Source organism: Panthera tigris, chromosome C2, assembly GCF_018350195.1.
Source record: "Panthera tigris isolate Pti1 chromosome C2, P.tigris_Pti1_mat1.1, whole genome shotgun sequence".
Lineage (NCBI taxonomy): Eukaryota > Metazoa > Chordata > Mammalia > Carnivora > Felidae > Panthera > Panthera tigris.
Window position 1 is genome coordinate 103648049 of NC_056668.1, and position 12741 is coordinate 103660789.

Sequence of the window (12741 nt, forward strand, 5' to 3'; positions counted from 1 at the left end):
ACTTAAAAATAAAATCTTTAAAAAGGAAAGATTAATAAATTGACTATAGAACAGCATAGATAATGGTGTATATTCATCTTGATAATACAATGTTATACATTTACATATTATACATTTTATATATGACACATAAGCATATGTATAATACGTGTGTGTGTGTATATATATGTATATACATGCACTTCGTATATTAGTACATTAATGTTATTGAAATTCTCACCTATCTTAACACAAAAAAAAGGAAGTGAGGAAATGGAATGGTTTTCTGGGTAAAGACTGTTTTGAAAAATGAGTTTACTTTTATTCATGTAGGTTGGAATTAGGAAAGATATATCCAGTGGGCAGCAGAGAAAGAGAATATAGGTTAGGGAAGAAAATAGGATGAGATGATACTATGTGAATGGTTGAAACATAAAAATAGATTAGTTTTTAAGGTTGTAAATAAAGAGAGAATAGCACCAGAAACTGTCACTTCTTAGAATCTAGAAAGAAATGATTATGTAATGTCTCAGGATTCTAGATTACAGGTAACAAGAAAACCTAATCTAAATTGTCTTGAGAAAAAATAAATTGGCTTCCATAATCGAAAAATCAGGTGAGTGTCACTGGATTTAGTGTTCAAATAAAGACACAGGATTTCTTTGCTCTGCTTTGCATTCTGTTGTCTTGGCATTACTCTCATATAGTGGTCTCTGGCACCTACAGGCCCTTCCCTTGGTGCGGTAAGATGGCTATGGTAACTCCAGCCTCAAATCTTCTAAAATTAAAGACCAGGGGTAAGGAGAGTTTTTCTTCTCCATCATTTATTTGAATAAAAGTCCTGGGCCACCTGTGAAACAGTCTCTGTGCAAAGGGAATGGAATGTTCTAATTGGCTTTAGTCTCTCTCATGCTGGCTTCACTGAAGCCACATGGGCTAAAAGTGGGGTAGTGGAGAAAAATTCTTTGTAGCTAGGAAAAGAGTGAATGTATGTAGAGTGACAAAAACCAATTTTCACTATGAATAGCTAATAATTATTTAGTTCTTACTATGTTCCAGGCACTTTACTGGATATTTTATATACATTTAATCATAACCAACCTGTGAAGTAGGTATTGTTAGCCCTATTTTATATAAGGAAGGAAACAGAATACAGTATCTGGAAGATCAGTAGGTAAAAGTTTCAATAAGAGGGTCAAATACAGTAGAGACTTTAAAGAGAATGAGAATGGTGATCCTATGAAAAAAAATTATTAGTTTTTTTTTTCAAATGCAGAAATGTGTAAAGAAAACTGGGCCATCATCCAATCAGATAACCCTATGCTAAATATATAAGTGTATAGACATATAAAATACTATGAACATGGTAAAAACTTTAAACAGTACAGAAACATAAAATGATCATTAAAAGCCTCCCTTCTCATCCCAATGTCACTACCCTCACGGAGGTCTCCTTTGTCTTGCTCCTCTTCCTAGAAAAATGTTTTAAAATACACGAGCTTAAACATATATCCCTTTTTATTTATACAAAAAAGTGTGTTTTATATAATACTGCTAACTTTGCTTTTGTCATTAAACATTATAGACATCTTTCTGTATCAATACATACAGATTCAATACACACAGATTCATTTCATTTTTTAAATAGTTGCACAGCACTTTAGCATATTGCTGACTGTGGTTCTTTTATGCTAGGTGATGAATTAAAAGGATGAACGAAAGATGACTTCTTATTCCAGATTTGAGAATCACATGGTTTATAGGCTAGAATTTATCAGGTCACCCTGCAAAAGGATTATAAATATAGCAAACAAGAATAATAAAAGTCTGGTTGGTGAGAGCTAGGTATAATCATAGCTAGAATTGCAGGGAAATGTAAATACCACAGCATACACATATACTTTAGCAAATGCATACAGGAATTGGAGTGGGATGGGGTTGGAGGTCTTTAGTAATTGAACTCTATGGCCTTTCATAAGCCTGCTTCCTTTGCTTGTTATGACTTTGAATCTGTCCCTGGAAATGATGAGCCTGCTTCTCTCTTCCCTGCCAGGCAAGAAATCTTAGCTCTAGTCTGCAAGTGATTTTTTTTTTAAAGTATTTATTTTGAGAGAGAGAGAGAGAGAGAGAGAGAGAGTGAGTGAGCAGGGGAGGGGCAGAGAGAGAAGGAGAGAGAGAATCCCGCAGGCTCCTCACTGTCAGTGCAGAGCTGGTTGCCAGACTGGATCTCACCAACTGTGAGATCATGACCTGGGCCGAAATCAGGAGTTGGAAGCTTCACTGACTTGGCCACCCACGTGCCCCAAGTCTGCAAGTATTTTTATGGTGGGACAAACCTGAGTAAAAGATCTGCCTCTCTCTTCCTCCTTGCTTTCCTGGGAAAGAGTCACAGGAGTCTGATCAGAGCTATCAATTTAGAAAACTGTTCATAAAAATTGCGCTTTTAAAAATAGGGACTTGGGTAGTCAAAAATAGGGACTTGGGTATTAGTTTTAATCAATACCCAAAGGTTAGCCAGTATGCAAATGACCCAAACAGAACTTGGTATGATCTAGCTCTTGTGCTTTATCTATTCTTCACATTCCTGTTCACTACTGAGGCTTGTCTATTTCTTATCTATAAGTTGATAAATTATGCCTTCCCTCTTTCCTGCCTAAAATTTTTCTCATTTTGTTAGTGATTCTACCTCTTAGTTTTAATTCTTAAATCTAATTCTTTTTTTCCATTTTTTGTAAACCATTTAACCATTTTTAAGTATAGTTCAGGGGCATTAAGTACATTTATATTATTATACTACTATCACTTCCATCTATCTACAGAACTCTTCTCATCTTGCAGAACTGAAACTCTGTACCCATTAAATAATAACTTCTCATTCTTCTTCTCCCCTGCCCCCAGCCCCTGGCAACCACCACTCTACTTTCTGTCCCTATGAATTTGACTACTCTAGGTACTTCATGTAAGTGGAACATATATTATCTGTTCTTTTGTGACTGGATTATTTCAATTAGCACAATGTTAAGTCTAATTCTTAACATTAATTCTTAGTTCTAGTTTCTTGGTTCTAACCCTGTTTCACATTATAAGTACATATATCCACAACATGAGTGTGTGATTTGTCATAAACATTTAAATTTCATTTTTGATAGAACTATACAGAGTTCTGTAATAAACAGGCTTATGTAGTTGCATAGATATCTTGGTGTACATTTGTATGTATATGATAAATTCCTGTGACTAGGAATTATTCCTGAGGCAGATTCCTTATATGATACTTCCATTGAATCAGTAGCTTCTAACCCAAAATAAAGCACAGATGTGTCAGATTGGCGGAGTCTGGGCTACTTGCCTGTGTCCTAGCTGTAAGGAAGGCTAGAGAGGTAATAATTTTTTTTTTATAATGGGGAAAAGACTCATAGCAGTCAAAGGTTTTGGAGTGGAGAGCAAAAGAATGAATGACCATTAGCACTAATTTACCTGTCCTTCAGTAATGTATGGGAGTATTTGTTTCTCCATACACCAGCACTGGATTCTGGGTATTTTGCACTTGACCACTCTGATAACAGAAATATGGTATCTAGTTGTTTTAGTTTTCATTTCTTTAATTATAACTGAGGCTTGTTTCATGTTTTTGATTGCCTTCTGATGGTCTGTATATATATTTCTGTGAACTGTTCATTCATAAATGAACAGTTTATCAGTGTCCATGATCAAATGACTTCATGGGGGACCATGCTGTCTTAGTTATCCTCTACTTCTGTTGTATTGCCAATCTTTCTCTCTCCACTGGTACTTCCTCCTTTGCTCCCAAACATACTGAGGTCTATCCTAGTTTAAAAGGCCTTTATAGCTACTATTCTGTTTCTTCCTTTAGCCTCTACACTTAAATATCATTATATGTACACTCATATACCTTTAACTTCTACACTTATGAGCTATGCTTGCTGATTCCATTTTATTGTATGCAAGGATGGTTTTAGTTGCAGAGGATATAGGAATGAACTAAATACAAAAATTCTTACACTTAAGGAGCTTACATTTTAGAAGGGGAAACGGTAAGTAAAATGCATAATATGGCAAATGGCCTTAAATAGGGTATACAGAGAAGGCTTTACTGAGGTGACTTTGGGGGAAACATGTAAATGAGGGTAGAGGAGTAAACCACGCAGCTATGGGGGAGGGGCAGGGATTTCAGACAAAGAATACAAGTACAAAGGTCCCAAGGCAGGAGTATGCTTAGTATGTTAGAAGAAAAATAGAGGTTCATGTGGTTGGAGCAATTTGAGTGAAAAGAGTGAGGAAACAGGTGAGGTCAGAGAAATAATGGGTATATTAGGGCTCTCCAGAGAAAGAAGAGTTGATGTTGTAGTCTTGAGTCCAAAGGCTGGAAACTCAGACAAACGTTCTGTGTTGCAGTCTGGAGGCAGAATTCCTTCTTTAGCAAACTATGGTCTTTGCTCATAAGGCCTTCAACTGATTAGATGGAGCCCACTCACAGTATGCAGGGTAATCTGCTTTACTGTAAGTTGACTGATGTAACTGTTAAACACTTCTAAAAAATACATTTACAGCAACATTTAGACTAGCATTTGCCCAAATAGCTGGGCACTATTGTGTAGCCAGGTTGACACATAAAATTAACCATTAGAGGAATTAGATTAATAAAAGCATTGAACACCATTGTAAGAACTTTGTTTTAACTCTGAGTAAGATAGGAAGCCATTAGAGTATTTTCAGCAGAGAAATGCCATGATCTATTTTAAAGCAGTCACTTTGGCTGCCATGGTGAGTACAGATCATGAGGGGTTAGAGGCCAACTAGGAGGTTATTATAATTCAGGTTAACAAATGGTAGCACCTTGAACTCGAGTCATAGCATTGGGAGTGGTGAAAATCAGATATTCTGAAGACAAAGTGTAAAAGTTTTCACTTTTAAAAATTGGATTTGGATGTAAGAGTCAGTGGTAATTCTAAAGTTTTTGGCCTGTGCAAGTGGAAGAAAGGAATTACCATTTACTGAGATGGGTAAGGCTGTGGAAGGAGTGAAGTTGGAGGAAAGATCAGGAGTTTTATTTGGATCCCAAGTTTGAGATGTCTGTTAGACATTCAGATAAGTTGTCAAATAATCAGTTAGATATAAAACTCAGGTTCAGTGGAGAGGTCTGAACTGGAGATAAGAAATTGTAAGTTGTCACTATGTAGTCAATATATTTGACTTTGTAGGAAGCCATGAAACTAGGTGATATCACCATGGTGATGAGTGTAGTTATAGAGGAGGTACAGAGACTGAGCCCACAGTTTAAGGTTGGGAAAATTAGGAGAAAAGGCTGGTGAAATTTATTTACTCTATAATTCTGCAATTCCTTTCCTTCCCTAAACTGCCCATGGAAGTAGATCCTAACAGACTGAAAAGGAATCCCACAGAGTTCCATGTGCTCTTAGGAAGGTTGCTTCTTCCTCCCTTACAAAATGCTGCATCAAACTACAAGCTACCTAAGAGGCCAGTTCCAGAAAGAAGGCAACAATTTAAATTGCCTATCCACCTTCCCTTGAAAGACCATTGGAACTATTCCAGCATACCTTACATCCGTGTATACATCAGTGTCCACATTTATGACTCTTAATTCCCTGTGTTAGTTCATTATTAGGTTTAGCCATTGATGATGGTAACTTACACGTGATAAAACTTTATTCTCTATCTGCGAATAGGTGATACAAGGCTGATAAGACTCTCCACAAGGTCAAGAATCTTGGTTCCTTCTATCTTGTTGCTGCTTTGTGATACATGGCCTTGATAACATGGCTTGAGAGTATTACTCTTTTTATTTTTTTAATGTCTTTATTTTTGATGGGTGCCTGGGTGGCTCAGTTGGTTAAGCATTGGGCTCTTGGTTTTGGCTCAGGTTGTGATCTCATGGCTCATGAGATGAGCCATGTGTGGGGCTCCATGCTGACAGTGTGGAGCCTGCTTGGGATTCTCTCTCCCTCTCTCTCTGCTCCTCCCCTCTTCTCGCTCTCTCTCTCAAAATAAACTATTGTTTATTTATTTATTTTGAGAGAGAGAGCACACGTGAGGACAGGGTAGAGGCAGAAAGAGAGGGAGACAGAAGGTTCAAAGCAAGCTCTGCGCTGACAGCAGAGAGCCTGATGCAGGGCTCAAACCCACAAACCGTGAGATCATGACCTGAGGTGAAGTCAGACGCTCAACTAACTGAACCACCCAGGCGCCCCAGGAGTATTACTTTTATTTTCCAATTTTTTTTTAAAAATGTTTTTTTAATGTTTATTTATTTTTGAGAGAGAGAGAAAGAGAGATAGAGAGAGTAGGGGAGGGGCAGAGAGAGATGAAGATACAGAATCCCAAGCAGGCTCCAGGCTCTGAGCTGTCAGCCCAGAGTCAGACGCGGGGCTTGAACTCACGAGCTGCAAGATCACAACCTGAGCTGAAGTCGGACACTTAACCAACTGAGCCACCCATGCACCCCTTATTTTCCAAGTTTTTATTTGTCAGTTATATTGTGATTTATAAAATTTTTATAAGAGTTAATAAAATGGCTTCCTTAAGTAACTCATTTACTTTTCATATTGCTGCTGTGGCTAACCACAACTGTTGAGCATTGTTGTCTAACCCCCCAGAGTGTAAATCCCAGATTGGGACACTAAGTTGATGATGCTGTAGTATCTCCATGTGGGTTTCAGAATTGTTAATGCCCTATGTGGCCACACTAGTTTTGAGGGCACCTAGGAAACATAGTTTTACTCTAGGTAGCAAGGTATACAGTAAAAATTCAGATTCTACTACCACAGAAGCAGGGATGAGTGAATATTGGAGGGGCAGCCGGCCATTTCTACCATTTCCCACCATCTGTCCCAAACTCTTAGTTCCTCCCCATCTAAAACTCTACCTTTTTGAACTCACGGTGTGTCATTGGCCAAATCTGCATCCTCAACTTTTACTCTGAATGATTGCTTTACCTTGTTAGTCTAACCTAAATCTGGTTAAATCTAAGGAAATCTCCTTAAATCTAAGGAAACTGCTTTCCCCCTGGCCTCATCAAGTGGAGGCTGTTTTGCCTCCCAGAATCCTGTATGTCAAAGGGCCTTGTTCTTCACTGATGTATCTGGACAATTGAGTCTCTTTCTCTTCCTCTTTAAAATTCCCTAGTCCCTTTAAAAGGAGTCCTACCAGATTAAACCATTCTTTATCCTGTCTTTTTGTAGTCAGCTGTAGGTCTCTTTTCTATTTTTCCTCATTCAATGAATATTTTAGCACCTGGCTAGCTGTCTTTATCCCCCACCACTATTATTATCATTATTCTCAGTGATTTAACATCCACAAATAAATCCATTCCTTTCCCTGGCCTCTTGGTTCCTTGATCTCATACACCCACTTTGACAGTCTTAACCTACCTTATCATTACCAATATCTACATTCTCTCCCCAAATCTGTTTTAAGCATCCCATTGTCTATGTATCTCCACTTATTTTTCTCTGTTTTACTTCCTCTAGAATCTTTTTTTAAAAATGTTTATTTATCTTGAGCGGGGAAGGGGCTGAGAGAAAGGGGAGAGAGAGAATCCCAAGCAGGCTGTGTGCTGTCAGCGTAGAGCCTGATGTGGGGCTCTATCTCATGAACCGTGAGGTCATGGCCTGAGCTGAAGTCAAGATTCTGGCACTTAACCAGAAGATTCTGGCACCCAGGTGCCCCACTTCCTCTTGAATCTTAATGTTGACAATTCTTCAGACTTCCCTAGGACTTCTAGACCATTGAAGCTACCACATTTTTATGTTCTAAGTCTTATCTTACACCGTGGTTTTGAATATGATCTTTGTGCTGATAATCCACAAACTAATATCTCATTGAGATCTCCAGCTCTGACCTCTCTCTTGACTCCAAACTTGGATATCCATTTTCTCCTTGAATTCTCCATTTGGATGTATAATGGACACCTTGAACTTAACAAATTCAAGACAGAATTTTTGATATCCTCCTTCCAACCTGTTTCTCGCTCCATCTTCTTCATCTCAGTAAATGGCAACTACATTCTACCTGTTGAAACCTTAGAGTCATTATTTGGCTCTTCTTTCTCTTAAACCCAATACATCAACAAATCCTGTGGAATCGTCTTTCAAAATATTTTCAGAATGTGCCCACTTCATACCATTTGTGCCATTACTACCCTCCTCATTCAAGCCACTTTGATTTCTCTTGTGGATTAGTGAAATCTTAACTGGCCTCTCTGCTTTCAGTCTTGCTCATCCTTGATCTTTTTTTTTTCATACCATCCATATTGCCACTTTAACAATGTAGGTCAGATCATATCACTTCTTTGCTCATAACCCTCTACTGGCTTCTCCATTCATTCAGAAGAAAAACCAAAGCTTTTATCGTGGTTTTCCAAGCCCTTTCATGATCTGTGTGTCCCTCCTCTTCGTTCCCAATTTCCTGCCACTCCCTTCACTCACTTGTGTCTTAGCCATACTGACTAATACTGGCTGTTGTGATCTGACTTAACCTTAAAAGCATTATGGCTGCTGTACTTAGAAGAATTTGAAGTGGTAAGTGTAGGAGTAGGAAGATTAGTTCTGGGTTTACTGCAGTAATGGATGTAGAAGATGATGATGGCTTTGGACTATGATGGAGGCACAGAGAAGTGACCAGATTTGGAGTATATTTTGGTAGCTGGACTATCAGGGTTTGCTGGGCATATTTTTTCCTCTTAAGCCCCATGAATGTTGACCCATACTGAACCAAAAGCAATTTATCAATGATCAATGATTTTTAGTAGCAAAGGCATAGCTGTTCCCATCTGCTTCCCATATAAAGTTGCAAAATAAATCAAGTTAGCTATCCTCTAGAGATTTTCTTACAATTATCTCCCCTACCCCAGCCACTCCCTCTCCCCAAATACTATTGACTGGTCAGATCCTTGGTGACCAGAAAAAAAAGCCTCAGTGCAGTCCTCAGACAGCTTTGCACTTCCCCAAATTGGCTATGCTCGAATACTACTTTTCCATTATTCCTCTCTCCAGTCTCACATCATAATGCACATATTATGCAGATGATCTCAGCTAAATAGGATGTATGGGGAAAATCTGTCTGAGCAAGGGAGAATCTTCCCAGTGTTAGAATGCCACCCTCTGATTCCTTGGCACCACGTTTCTGAATGGTTGCAGATACCTTTCTTGTAAACACCATACTGCCTTTACTATTTATATGGGATTATAATATCTTTGTAAGGAATTATTCTTAAGTGTTATGAATTTCAGCAATTTGAGGTATTTTGATGTAGGATACATCATGTCTTTGCTAAAGATCTTTTAAGTGTCTGAGTGTAATTATATATTCAGATTGTATATATATTTTCTTATCTATTGTGTTGTCATTTCCAGAAGCAACTATTTCTCTGCCTTTATTCTTTTAAAATCCTTATAAGCTTGGTGAATTTGAATTATTGTGAAAAAGCAACATTTCGTAAATGTTTTTGCTCGTTTCCCCTGTAATTAGAGAAGTTCTGATGAAAGGGAGGAAGGAGTTTTGAGAAAAGTACAAAAGGTGCTCCTAAGGACCAAAAAGTAAGCTTGGAAGGAATGCCTAGGAGAAAGTGTGTTCTTGCTCTGGCTACTATACACAGATGCATACTTCTGAAGAACAGAAATCTCCCTAGGTGAACTAGCAGGAAGAGAAAGGTTTCTGACCCCAATAGCATATTGGTTGACCATAAAACTTCAGATTTTTTTCTGTGGTTTTTTTTTTAACAGTCCCTATTGTTACTCTCACCCCGACCTAGTCTAACAAATTTATGAGCAGAGTAAGTGAAAAAGGTGCTCTGAAATACAGCTGTATTTACTACCTTGCTGATCTAAAAGTCTTCTTGGATTTGGGAGAATGAGAAATTATCTAAGGGAGGCCTACTGAATACTTAATCTATACTCAGCACCTCCTTTAATGTACTTAGCAGTAATTTTCTACTTGGTGAAGGGTTGTTGTTTTTTTTCCTTTAAATACACTTTCATTTTTTTTTTTCTTTTTAGGTTAGTGATATTACTCAGAATTCTGTCACTATAAATTAGACTCAATTTAGCATTTTCTTAGTTTATACCTTTTGTTTAGTTTTTTTTTTTTTTTAATTCCAGTATAGTTAACATACAGTGTTATATTAGTTTCGGGTGTACAGTATAGTGATTCAACAATTCTATACATTACTCAGTGCTCTTCATGGTAAGTGCACTCTTTAATCCCCATCACCTTTTTTACCCATCACCCCTCCCACCTCCCCTCTCATAATCATCAGTTTGTTCTTTATAGTTAAGAGTCTGTTTCTTGGTTTCTCTCCCTCTCTCTCTCTCTCTCTCTCTCATTTTTTCCCCTTTGTTTTATTTCCCACGTTCCACATATGAGTAAGATCATATAATATTTGTCTTCCTCTGACCAACTTGTTTTGCTTAGCATTATACTTTCAAGACCCATCCATGTTGCTGCAAATAGCAAGATTTCATTCTTTTATGACTGAATAGTGTTCCATTATATATACATATATGTCTCACTTCTTTTTTATCCTTTCATCTATCAATGGACACTTGGGCTCCTAACATAATTTAGCTATTATAAATAATGGTGCAATAAGCATAGGAGTACATATATCCTTTCAAATTAGTGTTTTTGTGTTTTTTGGGTAAATACCTAGTAGTGCGATTACTGGATTATAGGGTAATTCTTTTTTTAATTTTTTGAGGAAGCTCCATTTGATTTATATTGTTTGATGACATGGTTATTTGGGGGAGTATTACTCTTCTTTTTCCATATTTTTATTTGGCAATTATATTGTGGTTTTTATGTAACTTTTATAAGAGATTTATTACCTCTTCCTTAAATAACTCACTTATTTTTCACATTGCCACCATGGCAACCATAACTATTGGGCAGCGTATTTACCTCCAGTAGAATGTACACCTCAGGTTGCAGTGCCTGGGTGGCTAAGTTGGTTAAGCTTCTGACTCTTGATTTCAGCTCAGGTCATGATCTCATGGTTTGTGAATTCGAGCCCCATGTTGGGCTCTGCACTGCCAGTGAGAAGCCTGCCTGGGATTCTGTCTCTCCCTCTCTCTCTGCCCCTCCCCTACTCGTGCTCATACATGTAGGCATGCGTGTGCGCTCTCTCTCTCTCTCTCAAAATAAGTAAATAAACTAAAAAAAAAAAAAAAAAGAATGTACACTCAGATTAGACCACTAGGTTGTTGATGTCATAATATTTCCATGTGGGGTCCATTAAAATTAAGGCCTTGATCCCTTGATCTGACCTTGGAAATTTATTCTAATGTATAAACCATTCAATAGGACCAATATTGATCTGCCATTAAGGGGTTTCCAGTTTACAGAGTCCTTTGATTTGGCCCCAGGACAGCATTTGGAAATTATTTACCTGGTCAGATTTAGTGTGTTCAGGCAGGTTGTAGAGGACCTCTGGAGTCCAACCCAAGGCTTCCAGTCACTCCTTGGCAGGACTAGCACACTGACTAGTTTCTTCCTCTTTCCGTGTATTTGATGCCAGCGGTATTAAAGGTGTTTCAGTGTCCTTGGAGTGCTAATATGTTTTGTTTGCTTTTATTTTTTTGTGTACATGTGTTTGTTTTTAATGCAGATTTTATATTTTCCCTTTAACTTTTATTTTTACAGTGAATGCAATCAAGTGGCATTTTAAAATTCTGCTGAAAGTGGAGACATGAGACTGAAGATATCTCTTTTAAAAGAACCAAAACATATCCTTTTGATACTTACAAACCTTATTGTGATCATCTTACTAGAGTATTGTTAAAAGTTTTTTTTTTCTATTTTATATTCTAAAGAGTAGATTTTTAAAAATTCTTTTTAATGGCAATTTAGCTACATTGTTTTTCCAATATTTGAGATCATGTTTTGCAGGTAATTTTCCATAGCAAACTATTTGCTCTAAATCTTACTTTCAAATTCTTATTGACATTTTTCTTACCCTACTTAAGTACTAAGCTTAAGTACATAAAACACAGTTTTTGTTTAGTAGGATCTTGAAGAGCAGCTTTTTTAAAAACCAAATAATTTCTTTGCTAGTGTGATCTCGTATGTTTTCATTGAGCTCTGCTCTGTTTCTTCATACTCATGATAAAGTGGAGGATAAGCTGGGGAAATCTGAGCAGTCAGACTTTATTATTTCATGTGGGAAGGTAGCAATTATAAATATTTTCTCAAATGCATGACCCTATATTTTGTTAGTAAGAATACCTAAAAATGTGTCAAGAAAATATGACAGGCCTCTCTACCTTCATTCTTAGTTATTTATATCAGTGCTTCTATAAGAATCATCTGTAGACTTTATTGCAGGTCTGTGAAGGGACACGTACAGAAATTAGAAAGTAAGAGGTAAGAAATTTTTGTAGCAATTTGACATTATCACAACACCCAAATATAAGATCATTTTTCTAATAATTCATTTATGTTTTATCTTACAAAATGTTTTACAATATATTTGAAATAGAGAAAAATGTGGTCCTTCATCAGAGATAGCAAAGGACTGTTTGGACATTTGATCAAACTTTAAAAATTTATATTATCTTATTTTACCTTTAGAGTGAAGATATAATTCCCTTTGTTTTTCCTTAAATCATGTTTACTGTCTTTTCAAAATGTGCCTTCAGGAGTTTATGCTTTATACAATTTTACAGATTTTTGACTGTGTCCATTGTTTGCTTTTACCTTTTCAAGTTGAAGAATGATGACAGTTTCTAA

At 37.0% G+C, this 12741-nt stretch overlaps 1 protein-coding gene across 5 annotated transcripts in view; it reads left to right on the forward strand.

The window, feature by feature from the left end:
• IFT80 (intraflagellar transport 80) overlaps positions 1–12741 on the forward strand; it is a 140406-nt gene that overhangs the window by 3610 nt on the left and 124055 nt on the right. For 4 of the 5 annotated variants that reach the window (XM_042956575.1, XM_042956577.1, XM_007086253.3 and 1 more), the window contains exon 2: positions 11656–11738. The exons of the other annotated variant lie outside the window; for it this stretch is intronic. In XM_042956575.1, the coding sequence (XP_042812509.1) occupies positions 11702–11738 (37 nt within the window). In that variant the 5' untranslated portion in view covers positions 11656–11701. The remainder of the gene's footprint in view (positions 1–11655; positions 11739–12741) is intronic. 5 annotated transcript variants of the gene reach the window in all.